This window comes from Coregonus lavaretus (assembly GCF_964263955.1).
Source record: "Coregonus lavaretus genome assembly, chromosome: 4".
NCBI classification, from domain to species: Eukaryota; Metazoa; Chordata; class Actinopteri; order Salmoniformes; family Salmonidae; genus Coregonus; species Coregonus lavaretus.
This window is the reverse complement of record NC_139991.1, coordinates 33,388,950-33,410,528: the sequence shown is the minus strand read 5'-3', so window position 1 is coordinate 33,410,528 and position 21,579 is coordinate 33,388,950. Positions and strand designations below refer to the sequence as shown.

The following is a 21,579-nucleotide window of genomic DNA, read 5'->3' as shown; positions in this document are numbered from 1 at the left end:
GGAAACACTTGTGACCTTCTCTCGTTGAAGAGTAGCCAGCAGTTAAAGCTTAAATGTTTCTACTTCGGTAGACCTACTCTGTCTGGGGTGGAAAGGTAGGCCTAACTTTTGAAAGTAGGCTACCATGCTCAGATTCCTAATGACAGGGACAGTTTCGTTGCTGTCACGATCGTCAAAAGGAGCGGACCAATGCGCAGCGTTGCGAGTGAACATGATATTTATTAAATAACGTACTCACGAAAACAAAACAAAAGACGATACGTGAAGTCCTCAAGTTACAAAATACTGACACACGGAACATGTAACAAGGAAACAGGAAACAAAAACCCACAAACACAAGGTGAAAACTGACAGTTTAAATATGGCTCCCAATCAGAGATAACGAGCCGACAGCTGACACTCGTTACCTCCGATTGGGAGTCATCGACGACAACATACAACATAGAAATACAACCACCAGACCTGCAGACATAGAAATACACCCAACAGACTACCAACATAGAAAAACACCCAAATCCCCAACAAAACAACATACACTCTAGCTCACAATACCAAGTCCTAGAGCCAGAGTGTCACAGTACCCCCCCCTAAAGGTGCGAACTCCGGGCGCACCAACCCACAGTCTAGGGGAGGGTCTGGGTGGGCGTCTGTCCACGGTGGCGGTTCTGCCCCTGGTCGTGGTTCCCACCCCACCTTAGTCACCAGCTTCCCTAGCCTCCTCCACATTACCCCCCCCCAACTAAACCCCACTGGGTTAAGGGGCGGCACCGGACTAAGGGGCAGCACCGGACTAAGGGGCAGTACCGGACTAAGGGGCAGTACCGGACTAAGGGGCAGTACCAGGCTAAGGGGCAGCACCGGACTAAGGGGCAGCACCAGGATAAGGGACAGCACCAGGATAAGGGACAGCACCAGGATACGGAGCAACACCGAGCTAAGGGGCAGCACCGGACTAAATGGCGGATCCTGGCTGGCTGGCTCTGGCGGATCCTGGCTGGCTGGCGGATCCCGGCTGGACGGCTCTGGCGGATCCCAGCTGGACGGCTCTGGCGGATCCCGGCTGGACGGCTCTGGCGGATCCCGGCTGGACGGCTCTGGCGGATCCCGGCTGGACGGCTCTGGCGGATCCCGGCTGGACGGCTCTGGCGGATCCCGGCTGGACGGCTCTGGCGGATCCCGGCTGGACGGCTCTGGCGGATCCCGGCTGGACGGCTCTGGCGGATCCCGGCTGGACGGCTCTGGCGGATCCTGGCTGGACGGCTCATGGCTGGCTGACGGATCTGGCTGCTCATGGCTGGCTGACGGATCTGGCTGCTCATGGCTGGCTGACGGATCTGGCTGCTCATGGCTGGCTGACGGATCTGGCTGCTCATGGCTGGCTGACGGATCTGGCTGCTCATGGCTGGCTGACGGATCTGGCTGCTCATGGCTGGCTGACGGATCTGGCTGATCCTGTCTGGCAGAAGGCTCTGGCTGATCCTGTCTGGCAGAAGGCTCTGGCTGATCCTGTCTGGCAGAAGGCTCTGGCTGATCCTGTCTGGCGGAAGGCTCTGGCTGATCCTGTCTGGCGGAAGGCTCTGGCTGATCCTGTCTGGCGGAAGGCTCTAGCGGCTCCGGTCTGGCGGACGGCTCTGAAGGCTCATGGCAGACGGGCGGCTTATGCAGCGCTTGGCAGACGGACAGTTCAGACGGCGTTGGGCAGACAGGAAGTTCAGGCGCCGTTGGGCAGACGGGCAGTTCAGGCGCCGTTGGGCAGACGGCCAGTTCAGGCGCCGTTGGGCAGATGGCAGACTCTGGCCATCTGAGGCGCACCATAGGCCTGATGCGTGGTACCGGAACTGGAGGTACCGGGTTGAGGACACGCATCTCAGGGCTAGTGCGGGGAGAAACAACAGGACGCACAGGACTCTGGGGACACACAGGAGGCTTAGTACGTGGCGCAGGGACAGGCCGGGCTGGGCTGACGACGCACACCGTAGGCTTCCTACGTGGCACAGGAACAGGCCGGGCTGGGCTGGCGACGCACACCGTAGGCATCCTACGTGGCGCAGGGACAGGCCGGGCTGGGCTGACGACGCACACCGTAGGCATCCTACGTGGCGCAGGGACAGGCCGGGCTGGGCTGGCGACGCGCACCGTACACTTGGTGCGTATGGCAGGGACAGGCCGAACCGGGCTGGCGACGCGCACCGTACACTTAGTGCGAGGGGCCGGAACAGGCCGGGCTGGGCTGGCGACGCGCACCGTACACTTGGTGCGGGTGGCAGGATCAGGTCGAACCGGGCTGGCGACGCGCACCGTACACTTAGTGCGAGGGACCGGAACAGGCCGTACCGTACGGGGAACACACACTACTGGCTGCACCTCGGGACTAGGAACGGGCCGGACCGAACTGGTTACACACCCCAGTACCTCACGCCGTGCCTCAACACTTTCCTTCCCTGCTTTACCCAGTAGCCCCCTTGACCTGGTAGCCCACTGAATCCGTCCCTTCTCTGCCTCCGTCAGCCCCCTTAACCTGGCAGCCCTCTGACTCTGCCTTGTGGCAGCCTCCTGCTGCTCCGTCGCCCAAGCCATGTGCCCCCCCCAAAAAATTTCTTGGGGTTGCCTCTCGTCCTTCCGACGTTGGCTCTGCCGACGCCGTTGCTCCTCTCTCCGTCGCCTCTCCTCTGTCTCGCTCCATGGACGGCGATCCATGCCATCCAGGATTTCTTCCCACGTCCAGGACCCTTTACCGTCCAAAAGCTCTTCCCATGTCCAGACCCTCGGCTCCTGGACACGCTGCTTGGTCCTTTGATGGTGGGTTTTTCTGTCACGATCGTCAAAAGGAGCGGACCAATGCGCAGCGTTGCGAGTGAACATGATATTTATTAAATAACGTACTCACGAAAACAAAACAAAAGACGATACGTGAAGTCCTCAAGTTACAAAATACTGACACACGGAACATGTAACAAGGAAACAGGAAACAAAAACCCACAAACACAAGGTGAAAACTGACAGTTTAAATATGGCTCCCAATCAGAGATAACGAGCCGACAGCTGACACTCGTTACCTCCGATTGGGAGTCATCGACGACAACATACAACATAGAAATACAACCACCAGACCTGCAGACATAGAAATACACCCAACAGACTACCAACATAGAAAAACACCCAAATCCCCAACAAAACAACATACACTCTAGCTCACAATACCAAGTCCTAGAGCCAGAGTGTCACAGTTGCAAACAAGACACACTGATTTGGCATTGGAGAAATATGATAAAATGAACACATAGGCCTATCTCTCTGTCCATTCTTAGCCTGTAATTTCGGTAATTTGTGTGGTATTAAAAAGATTCCGCTAATATGTAAAATTACGCAGAATTGCATGACATTTTTATAAAAGTCCATTTTTTTCTCGGACCTGCAAATACGATGATTGATTCATGCAATGCTTTTACTATATACTGTAGGAGATCTTTCCACCCCTACTCTTGTCCACGACCTTCTGTCCCGCAGCCCTGTGCACTATAAAAATTCCTGCGTTGCCATTGTAATGCTTAAAGGACGAAGAACAGTTTCTAAAACGGCATATCTATGGCTCTGATCTGTCCAAGAAGTGAGGGTAAACGGTTGACATGTTCTCTGCTGTCTACTTTGTTTTAATTATTATTTTGGGAATAGGGGAGGGTCACTTTTTTTTCCAAGCGTTCAGGGAAAGGTTTAGTTAAAATATATTTTGCTGAACGGAGGGCCATCCATTTTCATTTCAGAGAGGTCCGATTTTATCCATGTAACCCTTATTATAAGTAATGTTCACTCCCGTAATTGACAAAATCTCAGACTATCCTTTTAAGAAACGCTCACACAGATGAATTGCCTGATCTGAATGAAGAACATCCTCTGTTGGGTTCCACTAAGTATGTAATCAAAATATAACATAAGGTATGCCTAAATACATCATGTGCAGAGGCAGGAGGCCGAATGATAAGGCCAGGCACTGTTAATTTTTCTTTGTCTAGAAACGCAGTGAGTGATACTAGCAGCAATGTAAGACACACATACAGTTCCTCTCATTATATTGGCTTCCTGAAAAGCCATGCTAGTTTCCACTGAATATGTACTATTTTCACCCTCATTCATCACAACCACAGACATGAGCTGTGTTCGAATACCCATCCTAACATTTGTTTTATTTAATTTTTTTATTTAACCAGGTAAGCCAGTTGAGAACAAGTTCTCATTTACAACTGCGACCTGGCCAAGATAATGCAAAGCTGTGCGATAAAAACAACAACACAGAGTTACATATGGGGTAAAACAAAACATAAAGTCCAAAATACAACAGAAAATATATATACAGTGTGTGTAAATGTAGCAAGTTATGGAGGTAAGGCAATAAATAGGCTATAGTGCAAAATAATTACAATTAGTATTAACACTGGAATGATAGATGTGCAAGAGATGATGTGCAAATAGAGATACTGGGGTGCAAATGAGCAAAATAAATAACAATATAGGGATGAGGTAGTTGGGTGGGCTAATTTCAGATGGGCTGTGTACAGGTGCAGTGATCAGTAAGGTGCTCTGACAACTGATGCTTAAAGTTAGTGAGGGAGATAAGAGTCCCCAGCTTCAGAGATTTTTGCAATTTGTTCCAGTCATTGGCAGCAGAGAACTGGAAGGAATAGCGGCCAAAGGAGGTGTTGGCTTTGGGGATGACCAGTGAGATATACCTGCTGGAGCGCATACTACGGGTGGGTGTTGCTATGGTGACCAATGAGCTAAGATAAGGCAGGGATTTGCCTAGCAGTGATTTATAGATGGCCTGGAGCCAGTGGGTTTGGCGACGAATATGTAGTGAGGACCAGCCAACAAGAGCGAACAGGTCACAGTGGTGGGTAGTATATGGGGCTTTGGAGACAAAACGGATGGCACTGTGATAGACTACATCCAATTTGCTGAGTAGAGTGTTGGAGGCTATTTTGTAAATGACATCGCCAAAGTCAAGGATCGGTAGGATAGTCAGTTTTACGAGGGCATGTTTGGCAACATGAGTGAAGGAGGCTTTGTTTCGAAATAGGATACCGATTCTAGATTTAACTTTGGATTGGAGATTCTTAATGTGAGTCTGGAAGGATACATACTGTATACTACATACTTAATGAGTATATACTACATACTATTAGTACATTTTAGTATACTGTAAACGAACGGTATCCTTTCAGTTGATGGTACTAGCGCTTCGCCTGTCTACCGGAAGTTGATGCTGTTGCTATGCAACCTCTTGCTAGCTTATTAGCATAACAAATTACTAGCTAGACTTCGGTTGTGTTTGTAAATTCAGTCTGGAGTGCCAGAGTGCGCTCTGGGCGTTCGTAAATTCAGGGCGTTGTCAGATTGTCCGTTCGTAAATTTAGAGCGCACACTGGACGCTCTGGCCGAGGAGTAGGGTTGATCCGAGCGTTCTGACCTCACAACGGCAGTCAAGCATCCAAGCTAACTTGCTAGCTACTTCCAGACACAAATGAGAGAACACCTCACTCTGACCATTTTACTCGCCCTAGCAGAGCTGGTTAGGCAGTTTTCATGTTATCCAGAGCGTTGGTGACTGTACAGTGGGGGAAAAAAAGTATTTAGTCAGCCACCAATTGTGCAAGTTCTCCCACTTAAAAAGATGAGAGAGGCCTGTAATTTCCATCATAGGTACACGTCAACTATGACAGACACATTTAGATTTTTTTTCTCCAGAAAATCACATTGTAGGATTTTTAATGAATTTATTTGCAAATTATGGTGGAAAATAAGTATTTGGTCATCTACAAACAAGCAAGATTTCTGGCTCTCACAGACCTGTAACTTCTTCTTTAAGAGGCTCCTCTGTCCTCCACTCGTTACCTGTATTAATGGCACCTGTTTGAAATTGTTATCAGTATAAAAGACACCTGTCCACAACCTCAAACAGTCACACTCCAAACTCCACTATGGCCAAGACCAAAGAGCTGTCAAAGGACACCAGAAACAAAATTGTAGACCTGCACCAGGCTGGGAAGACTGAATCTGCAATAGGTTAGCAGCTTGGTTTGAAGAAATCAACTGTGGGAGCAATTATTAGGAAATGGAAGACATACAAGACCACTGATAATCTCCCTCGATCTGGGGCTCCACGCAAAATCTCACCCGTGGGGTCAAAATGATCACAAGAACGGTGAGCAAAAATCCCAGAACCAAACGGGGGGACCTAGCGAATGACCTGCAGAGAGCTGGGACCAAAGTAACAAAGCCTACCATCAGTAACACACTACACCGCCAGGGACTCAAATCCTGCAGTGCCAGACGTGTCCCCCTGCTTAAGCCAGTACATGTCCAGGCCCGTCTGAAGTTTGCTAGAGTGCATTTGGATGATCCAGAAGAGGATTGGGAGAATGTCATATGGTCAGATGAAACCAAAATAGAACTTTTTGGTAAAAACTCAACTCGTCGTGTTTGGAGGACAAAGAATGCTGAGTTGCTTCCAAAGAACACCATACCTACTGTGAAGCATGGGGGTGGAAACATCATGCTTTGGGGCTGTTTTTCTGCAAAGGGACCAGGACGACTGATCCGTGTAAAGGAAAGAATGAATGGGGCCATGTATCGTGAGATTTTGAGTGAAAACCTCCTTCCATCAGCAAGGGCATTGAAGATGAAACGTGGCTGGGTCTTTCAGCATGACAATGATCCCAAACACAAAGGAGTGGCTTCGTAAGAAGCATTTCAAGATCCTGGAGTGGCCTAGCCAGTCTCCAGATCTCAACCCCATAGAAAATCTTTGGAGGGAGTTGAAAGTCTGTGTTGTCCAGCGACAGCCCCAAAACATAATTGCTCTAGAGGACATCTGCATGGAGGAATGGGCCAAAATAACAGCAACAGTGTGTGAAAACCTTGTGAAGACTTACAGAAAACGTTTGACCTGTGTCATTGCCAACAAAGGGTATATAACAAAGTATTGAGAAACTTTTGTTATTGACCAAATACTTATTTTCCACCATAATTTGCAAATACATTCATTAAAAATCCTACAATGTGATTTTCTGGATTTTTTTTCTTCTCATTTTGTCTGTTATAGTTTACGTGTACCTATGATGAAAATTACATGCCTCTCTCATCTTTTTAAGTGGGAGAACTTGCACAATTGGTGGCTGACTAAATACTTTTTTTCCCCACTGTAACTGTGCTGCTGGCAACAATTTACTGACACCGGCCACGTTCAACTGGTGTTGAGCGTTCGTAAATTAATAGGTTATTCTGCACTCTGCCTCTGACACAGTCAGACGAGAGTGCTCTGAAATCGGAATGCACCCGAACGACTAAACCACTTAGCTAAGCTATGAATGACGTGAATAATCAAGTCAATAAACGTTGGGTAGCTAGATAGATAGCATAAAGTATATATACTGGCAAGTTCGATGTACTAGTAGCCAACTAACGTTGCAGTAGGTAGGTAACATACCCGGTACATACTGCTGTAATGATATGCTATGCACTTCGTAAGGATAGCGTAGCTAACAAACTTAATTTTCTTAACATTTGTCATAATTAGTTAAAGCAACGAATTTGTATCTGCTCTCTTCGGACTTCGGCTGCATATTTTTTCCATCTGAAAACGTTGTGAACCCACGCCCATTTTCCGAAGAATTGCATTATGTGCCCTAACATCACGGAAAATAGTGTCCATTGCTTGTATACTTCGTATTTTGGCTAATGTATTACGACATCCGGGAACTTTTGGCATGCTAACTATATCCATACTATGACTAATAAGCATACTACATACTCAATTTACGTCACAAATAGTATGGTTAGTGCAGTTAGTATGAGTATTCGAACACAGCTATAGTCTTTTTGACCAAAAATGGCAGTTTGCACATTACTGTTTTCTCTCCATTTACTTATAAATATAGTGTTTTTAAGATTTGTATCTCACAATTAAATCTTGATCCTGGCCTTAGGAAGTAACTTCAGATCATTGACCTCTGACCTATTATACAGTTTTGGGCACCAAAAAGTGATGTTGTGCCATGGTATTGAGAGAACAATTACTGCAATGCATGTGCAACACTGAACTGTAGTGTCTTCTAGCGATACTTTGATAATTTTTTTTGTCACAGTACAGGGTTTTGAAAAACATACTTTTCACTGCCAGCAACTGTACCCTCTGTTCTGTCTTTTGTCCCTACAGAGATAACTACACACTACAGATCAACCCTAACTCTGGGCTGTGTAACGAGGACCACCTTTCATACTTCAAGTTCATTGGTCGAGTGGCAGGGATGGCTGTGTTCCATGGGAAGCTATTAGACGGTAAGCTGCTCGGCTCACCTTGATGACAACACCTTGATAACAACAATCATAAGACATTAGTTGATATTATACCATGGCGTTGTTGAATACTTGTTTCTGATTGGCTTGAAAAATGTAGCAACATTTTGTCCCCAGATCTTACATTGTCTTCTCTCTCTCCAGGCTTCTTCATCAGGCCATTCTACAAGATGATGCTGGGGAAACAGATCACACTGAAAGACATGGAGTCAGTGGTGAGTGAGGCCTCATATCCATCTCACTATCTACAATGTCTTCAGAAAGTATTCACACCTCTTGACTTTTTACAAATTTTATTTTGTTACAAATTGGGATTAAAATTGATTTAATTGTCTTTCTTTTTCAAAGAACCACACAAAATACTCTAATGTCAAAAGTGGAAGAAAAATTCTAACACACACACACAAAAATATATATATATAGTATTCAACCCCCTGAGTCAATACATGTTAGAATCACCTTTGGCAGCGATTACAGCTGAGTGTTTTTGGGTAAGTCTCTAAGAGCTTTGCACACCTGTATTGTACAATAGTATTATTCTTGAAACTCTTCAAATCAAATCAAATCAAATCAAATTTTATTGGTCACATGCGCCGAATACAACAGGTGCAGACATTACAGTGAAATGCTTACTTACAGCCCTTAACCAACAGTGCATTTATTTTAAGCAAAAAAAGTAAAAATAAAACAACAACAACAACAACAAAAAAGTGTTGAGAAAAAAAGAGCAGAAGTAAAATAAAGTGACAGTAGGGAGGCTATATTTACAGGGGGGTACCGTTGCAGAGTCAATGTGCGGGGGCACCGGCTAGTTGAGGTAGTTGAGGTAATATGTACATGTGGGTAGAGTTAAAGTGACTATGCATAAATACTTAACAGAGTAGCAGCAGCGTAAAAAGGATGGGGTGGGGGGGCAGTGCAAATAGTCCGGGTAGCCATGATTAGCTGTTCAGGAGTCTTATGGCTTGGGGGTAGAAGCTGTTGAGAAGTCTTTTGGACCTAGACTTGGCACTCCGGTACCGCTTGCCGTGCGGTAGCAGAGAGAACAGTCTATGACTAGGGTGGCTGGAGTCTTTGACAATTTTGAGGGCCTTCCTCTGACACCGCCTGGTATAGAGGTCCTGGATGGCAGGAAGCTTGGCCCCAGTGATGTACTGGGTTGTACGCACTACCCTCTGTAGTGCCTTGCGGTCGGAGGCCAAGCAGTTGCCATACCAGGCGGTGATGCAACCAGTCAGGATGCTCTCGATGGTGCAGCTGTAGAATTTTTTGAGGATCTGAGGACCCATGCCAAATCTTTTTAGTCTCCTGAGGGGGAATAGGCTTTGTCGTGCCCTCTTCACGACTGTCTTGGTGTGTTTGGACCAAGCTCTGTCAAGTTGATTGTTGAGCATTGCCATACATTTTCAAGTCGATTTAAGTCAAAACTCTAACTAGGCCACTCAGGAACATTCAATGTCATCTTGGTAAGCAACTCCAGTGTATATTTGGCCTTGAGTTGTAGGTTATTGTCCTGCTGAAAGGTGAATTTATCTCCCAGTGTCTGTTGGAAAGCAGACTAAACCAGGTTTTCCTCTAGGATTTTGCCTGTGCTTAGCTATATTCTGTTTATTTTTATCCTAAAAAACTCCCTTGCCAATGATGAGCATATCCATAACATAATGCAGCCACCACCATGCTTGAAAATATGAACAGTGGTACACAGTGATGTGTTGGATTTGCCCCAAACATAATGCTTTGTATTCAGGACAAAAAGTGAATTTCTTTGACATATTTTTTGCAGTATTACTTTAGTGCCTTATTGTAAACAGAATGCTTGTTTTTGAATATTTTTTATTCTGTAGAGACTTCCTTCTTTTCACTCTGTCAACTACAATGTTGTTGATCCATTTTCTCCTATCACAGCCATTAAACTCTGTAACTGTGCAGGATCAGGTCGACCCAGGATTGTCCAATGAGGTTGTGACGTTGTACACTACTGGCTTAAAAGTATACAAAATACCGCTGTCGCATCTCTTTAAGCAGTTGTCCAGTTCGTACAGACTGCTCCCGAAGCATACAGATTCAGGGGTGTCAGACTTAAGACTTGAAACTCAAAGGGTGGTCCTCTGTAGCTCAGCTGGTAGAGCACAGCGCTTGTAACGCCAAGGTAGTGGGTTCGATCCCCGGGACCACCCATACACAAAAAAATTATGCACGCATGACTGTAAGTCGCTTTGGATAAAAGCGTCTGCTAAATGGCATATTATTATTATTATAAAGGCAATTAGACGTGTTCTATATGTAATTTCGTTCCCTAACACTCTAACCCTGTAGGACAGTGAATACTACAACTCTCTGAAGTGGATCTTGGAGAATGATCCTACTGAGCTCGACCTGCGATTCTGTATCGATGAGGATAACTTTGGACAAACGTACCAGGTGTATCTGAAACCCAGTGGTAGTGATATGGTGGTCACCAATGACAACAAAATGGAATACATAGAGTAAGTTAACACATCTTTCATATTGAATCACACACAGTGTTAAATGTAATGCCCTATAATTTAGTTACATCCCTTGGGGTATTATAATAATCTTATTCAAGACTCAATATTCCAGTGTATTTGTAATTTCTTGGTATTAAAATACATGCATTAGAAGTCTTTGTAGATAATGGCTATGTCATGATATGATATTACTCCATTGTTATAGTATATCAACTATTATATAGGTTTGCACTAATTATATGTTCTGCCTCCTAACAGCCTTGTCATCCAGTGGCGGTTTGTGAACCGGGTTCAGAAACAGATGAACGCCTTCTTGGAGGTGAGTGTGTAGTACCATAGAGATGCGTCATATTTTTTATTATTCTATGGCAGTAACAACCATGGCCACTTGGGGGCAGTAAAGCACAAGGCTTTGCACCCAGACCAATAGGTCAACACAGGCCTTGTATTGAAGTGTTAAGCCCATCTTTGGAAATACTTTCATTAGTTTTTTGGTTTTATATACCCATCTTACTGTAGATAACTTCTAGACACCCATTTTTTGTTCAACAGAAAGTCATTAGCAGCTGAAAAGTTTCAGTAAATCTTGCCTGTAATGACTCAAATAGCTGTTCTACATTGGGTAGTACAGGTAACTGCCAAAATAATAGACACGCTTGAGTAAATGAGGGATACAATGTATATTGAAAGCAGGTGATTCCATTCAGGTGTGGTTCCTGACTTAATTAAGCAATTAACATCCCGTCATGCTTAGGGTCATGTATAAAAATGATGGCAGGCCATTATTTTGGCCGTTAGTTTGTCTACCATGGCTATGCCTCCATAGGATTACAACAATGCCCCTATCCACAGGGCATGAGTGGTCACTGAATGGTTGAGCATGAAAACTATGTAAACCAAATGCCATGGTCATCTCAGCCCCAATTGAACGCCTATGGGAGATTCTGGAGCGGCGCTTGAGACAGCTTTTTCCACCACCATCAACAAAACACCAAATGATGGAATTTCTTGTGGAGTTCCAGACATTCGTAGAATCGATGCCAAGGTGCATTCAAGCTGTTCTGGCTCATGGTGGCCCAACGCCCTATTAAGACACTTTATGTTGGTGTTTCCTTTATTTTGGCAGTTACCTGTATGTGATTACTGATTGTATTTCCCACTCTTTTGTACAACAGGGATTCACTGAACTCATTCTCATCGACCTCATCAAGATATTTGATGAAAACGAGCTAGAGGTACAGTATTGTTCATTCCATTGTTTTCCTCACACTGTTCATTGGTACAATGATTTGTCACTCTGTTAACTGGTGGATCTGAAAACAACATTTTTGAATATTTTCACACCAATAAATAGATTGAGAGTCACTGTAGGAAATATAGTATCGCCGTAACAAAAAAACTGTGTAATTAATGATTGTGGCAACACTACATGGTTGAGTTTAACCTTCACATTCCTGCTCTAATCTGTGTCTATGGCAGATAAAGCCCACACTTGTTTCAGTGTGTCTGTAGGCAAAGTTTCTGTCTGTCTGTGTCTTTAGGCCAAGGGAGCCATGGGTTTCGTTTTCTCTGTCTCTGTTGTCTAAGGGCACTGTTTTTGGATGTTTAGAAACCCAGAAGGATGATGATTATTAATACCTATGTCCTCTAGAAAATATTATTCTGGGCTCTATCATTTCTGTATGTGAGTGATAGTGAAAGTAGTCTTATTATATTGTTGTTTTCTCTCTGTGTGTCTTCCCCAGCTGTTGATGTGTGGTCTGGGTGATGTGGATGTGAATGACTGGAGACAACACACAGTCTACAAGAACGGATACTGCCCCAACCACCCAGTCATCCAGTGGTTCTGGAAAGTAAGACAGGCCTCGCTCCCTCTTTCTGTCTCTTTCTCCTTCTGGGTCGTTCCACAAAATGAGAGGTTTTGTAACTTGGTGGGGGGATTTTTTTTTTTATGTCACCTAATTTTAACATTGTCATGATGAGCACATGTTAAACTTAATTAAAAACATGTTTCCCATCTCAAGAGGTTATATAAACAAAGTACTATAGTAAGTGCCAAATAAAGTAACAGGGTTGACTGTAACAGGGTTGACCGCTACAGCTATAAATCCTCTTGTGACGGGGATGGAAGCTTGTTGTGTGCAACAGGGAGGGGCAATTGAATGCAAGCTTCACAAAACATTTGTAAGTGTTAAAACATTTCTAGCCTGTCTATCTATGGGTAACAGGGTTGATGTGTTATGCTCGACCCACTCAGCTTAACACCACAAAACAGAAGACAATGGTCAAAAAGAGTAGAACCAGCTCACCTGCTTTTACGCTATGCTTTGACTATTAGTTCTTCAATGTTTCTTTTGATATTTTTTTTTACAAAAAAAGGAATAGTTTCACCATATTAAAATGAGAATTCAGTTCACGTAATGGGGTTGACCTTAAAATGAGGGACATGTTTTTTTTTAACCTTAAAATGAATCACTAAGGGATAGTTTTAAATTTACTGGGTTGGCGGGGTGGGTTCCAAAATAGGGGAGGGTTGTCTAACTGTTGTTTTTTTTGCTTTGGGGAGGGTTGTGTGGTTTTTTATTTGGCACAGGGGATGGTATAGTGCGTTATTTTCCCTGGTATACATTTGCTCTTTTGCAGGTTTTAATATATCATTTCTTCCATCCTAGCCACATTTCCTCATCTGTTTGCCTCACCTATATCAAGGTGTTTTGGTCCTTCCCTTATGCACTACGCTTCTCTGCACACTAACTATACCACAGGTCAATATAGTCTACCAGTCTAACTGTCTATCCTGCCCTCTATCCACCATTCATAATGACAATAATGGTAGGTGGATCGCTTGTCCAGATCTGCAATAGGCTAACTAGCATCATACCACACATAAAATCATTCAAAGCTGCACTGTCTGTTGTGGATCATCATTCTCCCAAGTCATCCTATAATAATGTGCCCACATATGCTCCCAGCAGGCCCAAATATTCAGGAAAGCCTTACCTCCTCCAATCTAAGCGGCTATTCCTTGCGCACCTAGAACCAAAAGCTTCAATATAGCCTAAATATGTGTCATTTCACTTTTAAAACGTATTACATTTTATGTGTGGCATAAACACAACCAATCTGATTAGGCTTCTTCAAAAGTCTCCTATAGACTAACTTGCTTACTTTCATCCAAAATGTAATTCCAGCATCCAAACTGTAGCAGCCCCAGGCATGATTTGGTTGGGAGCCCCCCCCCCACCTCACAGTCAAAACATTTTAGTGCATTATTAGTTTTATACTTCATTTCCTGAAATTCTACAACTTTTGTCATATTAATATGCTATCTGAGTGAGAGTCACTAGCAAAATCAATGTGATAACTCAAACCATAATGTCGAAGTGCCCGAGTCGGTATGCTTTGCTTATTGATTGTGTGGTGCATTGGCACAGAAACCTGTTGTTGGAAAGTTAGCATCAAACTGTTGAAAATCTGATTTCCACTTCCATTTCCATTTCCACTGATCATTGTCTGCAGCCGGCTCTGAGCAGCCGGCTCTCTCGTAGTGTAATGAAACCGGCAGCGAGAGTTAGCTCGTCTGTGGTGGTTGGCAAACCCTCAACCTTCTGGCCCGTTGCCCTGCGTGGCATCGACTGTGCCACAAAAGCATGCTGAAGTGGCAAAGTTTTGTCCACGTTTTATAAACACAGGGTCGCTACAGTTATTGTTATTTGTGGGTCATAAACATTATTTTGAGTTAATTCTATGAGGGTGATAGGTACAAGGGGAGGGTCATGTCAAAATATATTTTACATTAGGGAGGGCGGGTGCATTTTCTTTATGACACCTCTAGTTGGACCAGCCCCCCCACCCCCAGTACATTTTTAACTCTCCATAATTACTTGAAATAAATAATATTCTTCAGATGCAACAAAATAACTAGGGCTGTACAATGATGGAGATAATTTGGGGTTAAGTGGGTTCAAATCTTCAGAGAAGTCAAAATGCAGAACTTTAGCACTTTAGCAATTCTTTAGTCATATTATTGCCATCGAGATGTTAGCTATTAAAATCAGATCCAACAATAATATCAAGGGATTAGAAATACAGGGCTTAAAAACAAAGGTGTCATTGTACGCTGATGATTCATATTTTCTTTTAAATCCACAACTTGAATCCCTCCACAGCCTCATAGAGGATCTAGATACATTTTCTAACCTATCTGGATTACAACCAAATTATGATAAATGTACTATATTATGTATTGGATCACAAAAAAATATAAATTTTACATTACCATGTAGTTTACCAATAAAATAGTCTGATGGTGATGTGGATATACTCGGAATACATATCCCAAATGAAATAAATGATCTCACTCCAATACATTTTAATAAAAGTTAGCAAAAATAGATAAGATCTTGCTACAATGGATACCTGTCAATTTGTGAAAAAATCAACCTGATTTAACTCTTTAGTATTATCCCAGTTTACCTATTTGCTTATGGTCTTGCCTACGCCTAGCGAACAGTTTTTTAAATTATATGAGAAAAAAACATTCAATTTTATTTGGAACGGCAAGCCAGACAAAATTAAACGGGCCTATTTATATAATGAATATGAATTCGGAGGACAGAAATTATTAAATATTAAATCATTAGACCTATCACTAAAAGCTTCAGTCATACAAAAGTTATACTTAAATCCGAACTGGTTCTCTAGCAAATTAGTAAGATTGTCTCACCCAATGTTCAAGAATGGCCTTTTTCCCTTTATTCAGATTACAACCTCTCACTTTAAGTTATTTGAAAAGGAAATAATCTCCCAAATATCACTATTTCTAAAACAAGCCATAGAAAGTTGGTTGCAATTTCAATTTAATCCTCCAGAAACGACAGAACAAATAATGCAACAAATATTGTGGTTAAACTCAAATATACTAATTGATAAAAACCCAAAAAAAATTTACAAAATGTTTAAAAATTGTATAATCTTCGTAAATTATATTATCGGTAGGACTGGGTGAGTTATGTCGCACATGCAGCTAACAAAAACATATGGAAATGTCTGCTCTACCCAAAATTAGAACCAAATAATTGCAGCATTACCGCAAAAATGGAAGCGGAAAGTGGAAGGGGGAAAAAGTAAGGAACTTGTCTGTCGGCCTTGCATTAAATAATATAATTGGTTAAAGAAATTTGTGATAAATAAAAAAGTATACCAGTTTCATTTAAGGACCAAAGGATTGACAGCCGCCCATATAGATTGCAAAATAGTTGGAATGAGATTTTTGACGTACCGATTCCATGGCATAGTGTTTATGAATTGATACGCAAAACAACGGCAGATTCAAAACTTTAAATGTTTCAATTTAAATTATTATATAAAATTCATGCTACCAATAGAATGTTATTTATATGGGGGATACAATCTTCCCAGCTCTGCAGATTTTGCTTCGAAGAGACAGAATCATTAGATCATTTGTTTTGGTACTGTCCATTTGTAGCTTGTTTTTGGCCAGAAATGGCTAAAGGATTGCAATATTTACCTGGAGCTAACCCTGCAGATAGCACTACTGGGTGATCTGAAAAGTCATAGTCAATCGATCAATAATGTAATAATACTTTTAGCAAAAATGTTTATATTCAATTTACGATCTGTAGAAACAATGAGAATAGAAAGGTTCAGAACTTTTGTAAAACATCACAGTACAGTTGAAAAATATATGGCAAATAGAAATCCAATATGGATGGTGTTACGAGATAGATGAGAGGTGTTGAATGGAGCTGAAGGATGGGACTAATAACAACAACTAATTACAACAAGATAACTAATGTAAAGCATACTGTGTCCATAATAAGTATATAGGTTATAGGTTGAGAGCTTTTGTGAAAGAACACAGTTAGAAAAATATGGCAAATAGAAGCAAACCAGATGGACATTATGAAAATGATCGGAGGAAGTTCAGGAGTAAAAACAAATAAAATATAATTATTGTAGAATTTGCCTGTGTCCATAAAATGTATATAGTATTTATGGGCGGGAAGTAGAGGCCTAAGCGTTGTTGTTCACTAGTTTACTCCAATTGGGGAAGGGGTGGTGGGGTTGGAAAGTAATTACATTTACATTTTAGTCATTTAGCAGACGCTCTTATCCAGAGCGACTTACAGTTAGTGCATACAATTTTTCATACAGTTAGTGCATACAATTTTTCATACCCGTGGGAATCGAACCCACAACCCTGGCGTTGCAAACGCCATGCTCTACCAACTGAGCTACATCCCTGCCGGCCATTCCCTCCCCTACCCTGGACCAATTGTGCGCCGCCCCATGGGTCTCCCGGTCGCGGCCGGCTACGACAGAGCCTGGATTCGAACCAGGATCTCTAGTGGCACAGCTAGCACTCCGATGCAGTGCCTTAGACCACTGCGCCACTCGGGAGAATGAAGGGAAATATAATTTAAAAAAGGATATGTGTGTGTGTATGGATGTATGTATGTATGTATGTATATATATGTGTGTGTGTGTGTGTGTGTGTGTGTGTGTATGTATATGTGTGTGTGTGTGTGTGTGTGTGTGTATGTGTATTTTTTTTTTTTTTGAATTTTCCATGTTGTTAAAGGGCATAATTTAATATAACAGCCTTTTAAAATCCAATATTGGTGCACAATTTCTACTTTAAATATCAAACGGACACAAAAGGGACTCATTTCGTGGAATGACACTTCTATCTATCCCTCCCTGTCTCCCACCCTCCTTCTTTCCCTCCCCTCTTTCCCAACCAGCCTGCTACATCTGTTTAGCACAGCAGTGTGTGTGAAAGGTTACCATCAATCTAAAATGAAACACTATCTGTGTGACTCTGTCCTACGATAGGCTCTGTGTGTGTGTGTGTGTGTGTGTGTGTGTGTGTGTGTGTGTGTGTGTGTGTGTGTGTGTGTGTGTGTGTGTGTGTGTGTGTGTGTGTGTGTGTGTGTGTGTGTGTGTGTGTGTGTGTGTGTGTGTCTGTGTGGTGTGGGTGTGTGTTAACATCCTGCGGGAAAAATACTGAACTACTCAGACCACCAGTCATTGTTGTTCTCAATCATTAATGAGATAAATCATAGAGGAAAATAATTTCCACAGCCTGTAAGTTACATGATACAACAAAAACTACATACAACATAATTTATTACTCAGTTGGTAGTAAATGATTTTGGGGCCAAAACCTGTACAGCGTTTGAAGATCAAAGTCTCTTTGGTTTAAAACAGACATGTTTGCTCTGATGAAAGAGTAGGCCAGAGTTGCACTGGCCCTGGTTATCAGCCCTGTCGCTCTCTGTCTGGGGCCAGGAGCACTTTCACCATACACGCACGCACACACTGCATGCACGTACGCAGGCACAGACACATGCAGAGGCGTGCATGCACACACACGGGGTCAGATGAGCTGATTCAGAAAAAGAGACCGGTTTAAACAGCTTCTGTCTGTCCTTTCTTGTCATGTTGTCCCCCTCCCCTCGGGTCCATCTGAGCTATTGGCATATTGTATTTATTGGCTACTGTCTTTAGAACCATGTTTGTCTCATTCGCTGTTGTAGTTCTACTGTCCTAAACCTATAATAATTATAACGTCCTAACCCTTGACTTATTCCACATTTTGTTGTGTTACAGACAGCCTGAAGTCAAAATGGATTAAATAGGGGTTTTATCTCACCCATCTATACACAATACCCCCTAATGACAAAGTGAAAATGTTTTTAGAAAGCACATTTTTTGAAAATGAAATACAACTGGATTGTGCAACATTTTCCCAATATTATTTTCTAAATTCTTCAAGCTCTGTCAAATTGGTTGTTGATCATTGCTAGACAACCATTTTCAGGTCTTGCCATAGATTGTCAAGTAGATTTAAGTCAAAACTGTAACTCGGCCACCCAGGAAAATTCACTGTCTTCTTGGTAAGCAACTCCAGTGTAGATTTGGCCTTGTGTTTTAGGTTAATGTCCTGCTGAAAGGTGAATTCATCTGCCAGTGGATGGTGGAAAGCAGACTGAACCAGGTTTTCCTCTAAGATTTTGCCTGTGCTTAGCTCCATTCCGTTTCTTTTTCATCATGACAAACTCCCCAGTCCTTAACGATTACAAGCATACCCATAACATGACGCAGCCACCACTATGCTTGAAAATATGGAGAGTGGTACACAATAATGTGTTCTATTGGATTTGCCCCAAACATAACACTTTGTATTCAGGACCCAAAAAAAGTGAGTTGCTTTGCCACAGTTTTTGCAGTATTACTTTAATGCCTTGTTGCAAACAGGATGCATGTTTTGTAATATTTTTATTCTGTACAGGATCCCTTGTTTTCACTCTGTCAATTAGGTTTGTATTGTGGAGTAACTACAATGTTGTTGATCCATCCTGTCACGGTTTCGGCCGAGGCTGCCTCTCTTCCTTGTTCGGGCAGGCTTCGGCGTTCGTTGTCTCCGGAATACTAGCTGCCTCCGTTGTATGTTTCATGTTCGTTTGCTTTTGTCTGTTTGTTGTGACACCTGTTCTCGTTTAGCGTAATTAGTGTCCTATAAGTTTCTCGTTGTGTTTGTCTAGTGTTGTGTGTGATTGATTTATTTCTGTCGTGTGTTGCTTGTATATTGCATTTTCGCTCGGTTGAGCTTCACTCCACTGCGTTGGAGCATTTACGCACATGTTTAGTGCGCCTTTATTTTTGTCGCCTTCGTGCGTAGTTTCGCCTTCGGGCAAGTGTGTTCTTATTTTCCTTGTTGGAAATAGTACTAAAGTCTTTTGGACTATACTTCGGTGTCCTGCGCTTGATTCCACCACTACACCCACCTACAGCACTCTTGACACATCCTCAGTTTTCACAGCCATTAAACTCTGTTTCTGTTTTAAAGTCACCATTGGCCTCATGGTGAAATCCCTGAGCGGTAACTGAGTTAAGAAGGGTGCCTGTATATTTGTAGTGACTGGGTGTATTGATACACAATTCAAAGTGTAATTAATAACTCCACTATGCTCAAATGGATATTCAATGTCTGCTTTTTTCATTTGTACCCATCTACCAATAGGTGCCCTTCTTTGTGAGGCATTGAAAAACCTCCCCTGGTCTTTGTAGTTGAATCTGTCTTTGAAATTCACTGCTCGACAGGTACAGAGATGAGGTAGTCATTTAAAAATCATGTCAAACACTATTATAGCACACAGAGTCCATGCAACTAATGTGACTTGTTAAGAACATTTTTACTTAGGCGTGCCATAACAAAGGGGTTGAATACTTACTGACTCAAGACATTTCAGATTTTCGTTTTTAATTAATTTGTAAACATTTTGAAAAACATAATTCCACTTTGACATTATGGGTTATTGTGTGTAGGCCAGTGACAAAAAACTCTCAATTTAATCAATTTTAAATTCAGGCTGTAACACAACAACATTTGTGAAAAGTCCAGGGATGAGAATACTCCATATCATAACCATTGTGTAATCTCAGTGAAATCCATAGCCGTGCCTGCTCTGTACAACATACTCATTTGTTTGAGTGTGTCTGTGTCTATGTCTGTCTGTGTCCCTGCAGGCTGTGCTGCTGATGGATGCTGAGAAGAGGATCCGTCTGCTTCAGTTTGTCACCGGGACATCCAGGGTCCCCATGAACGGCTTTGCTGAACTCTATGGTGAGAGACAACACTATATGCTTCCTCTGCAGAGCTTTGGCACAGCTCAGTATGCTAGGAGAGCTGTAGGAGCTTTTTGGATAGGGTTGTGTAGTAACAGCAGTGTATTTTATAGCTGAATAATACCTCTGGGAACTTCTGTGTCTCAATCCCAAACTGTGTGGATTGACCAAAGACTGTAGTACTGTATGTTTATTACCTCTTTTCCCATGTCATCTCAGGTTCCAATGGGCCTCAGTTGTTCACAATTGAACAGTGGGGAACACCTGACAAACTGCCCAGAGCACACACCTGGTGCGTACCTTTTAGCCACCTAATTTCACACAATACTTTTGAGTGTGCCTGAAAAGGATTGTAAAACATGTTTTTTATGATTGCTAACACCTCCTATGAATGTAGCATTTAATGTTATACATTTATTTAGAGTTTGTAGGAAAACAATTTTTTTTAAATGCTCAGAGGGAGGAAATTCTGTTTCTCTTCTCTAGCTTCAACAGGCTAGACCTGCCTACCTACGAGTCATTTGACGACCTGCGAGAGAAGCTGTTGATGGCTGTGGAGAATGCTCAAGGCTTCGAGGGCGTCGACTAAAACTACAACCAGCCATCTTGGTTGAACACCACTACAGAGAAAACTTACCACCAACCACAGAACATAACGTTTAAAAACCAACTGCCACAGAACAGTAAAAAAAACAACTGACTAACTGTAATTCTACAGCTGCAGCAGTGGCCGTAGCGGGGTCTACCTGACTGTGCAAGAATGTTGTATGTGCATGATCAACCGCCAAGGCTACTGTACAGTTACAGAGACATGAGCCAATGAGCCATGTCTGTCTGTCATCTCCTTCTATGTCAAGGTGCTAGGGAACAGGGCCAGTGCAGTGCTGTGCAGCCAATGCAAAACAGTGCACCCAATTCTGAAATCTGCAGTGCTGGAATCTCTGATCTGATGCATTTCAATATGAATATCTCTCCTGTTGTTGTATTTGACACCCAGCCAGTCACTCTGCTGTGCTGTGGAGGGCATGGCCTGCTGGTTCCTGTTCCTGCATTCTGTATGAGATTAATCAAATCACTACTACTCCTC

General features: G+C 42.9%; 1 protein-coding gene across 1 annotated transcript in view; it reads left to right on the top strand.

Moving 5' to 3' along the window:
• LOC311127410 (E3 ubiquitin-protein ligase NEDD4-like) overlaps positions 1–21,573 on the top strand; it is a gene marked incomplete at its 5' end in the record, with an annotated part of 110,044 nt that extends 88,471 nt beyond the window's left edge. The window contains 9 exons of the mRNA XM_084159259.1: positions 8,210–8,331; positions 8,494–8,564; positions 10,666–10,835; positions 11,097–11,157; positions 12,014–12,073; positions 12,584–12,691; positions 20,394–20,490; positions 20,712–20,784; positions 20,979–21,573. Coding sequence (XP_084015385.1) covers positions 8,210–8,331; positions 8,494–8,564; positions 10,666–10,835; positions 11,097–11,157; positions 12,014–12,073; positions 12,584–12,691; positions 20,394–20,490; positions 20,712–20,784; positions 20,979–21,081 — 865 coding nt within the window. The 3' untranslated portion in view covers positions 21,082–21,573. The remainder of the gene's footprint in view (positions 1–8,209; positions 8,332–8,493; positions 8,565–10,665; positions 10,836–11,096; positions 11,158–12,013; positions 12,074–12,583; positions 12,692–20,393; positions 20,491–20,711; positions 20,785–20,978) is intronic.
• Between the last annotated feature and the right edge of the window lie 6 nt (positions 21,574–21,579).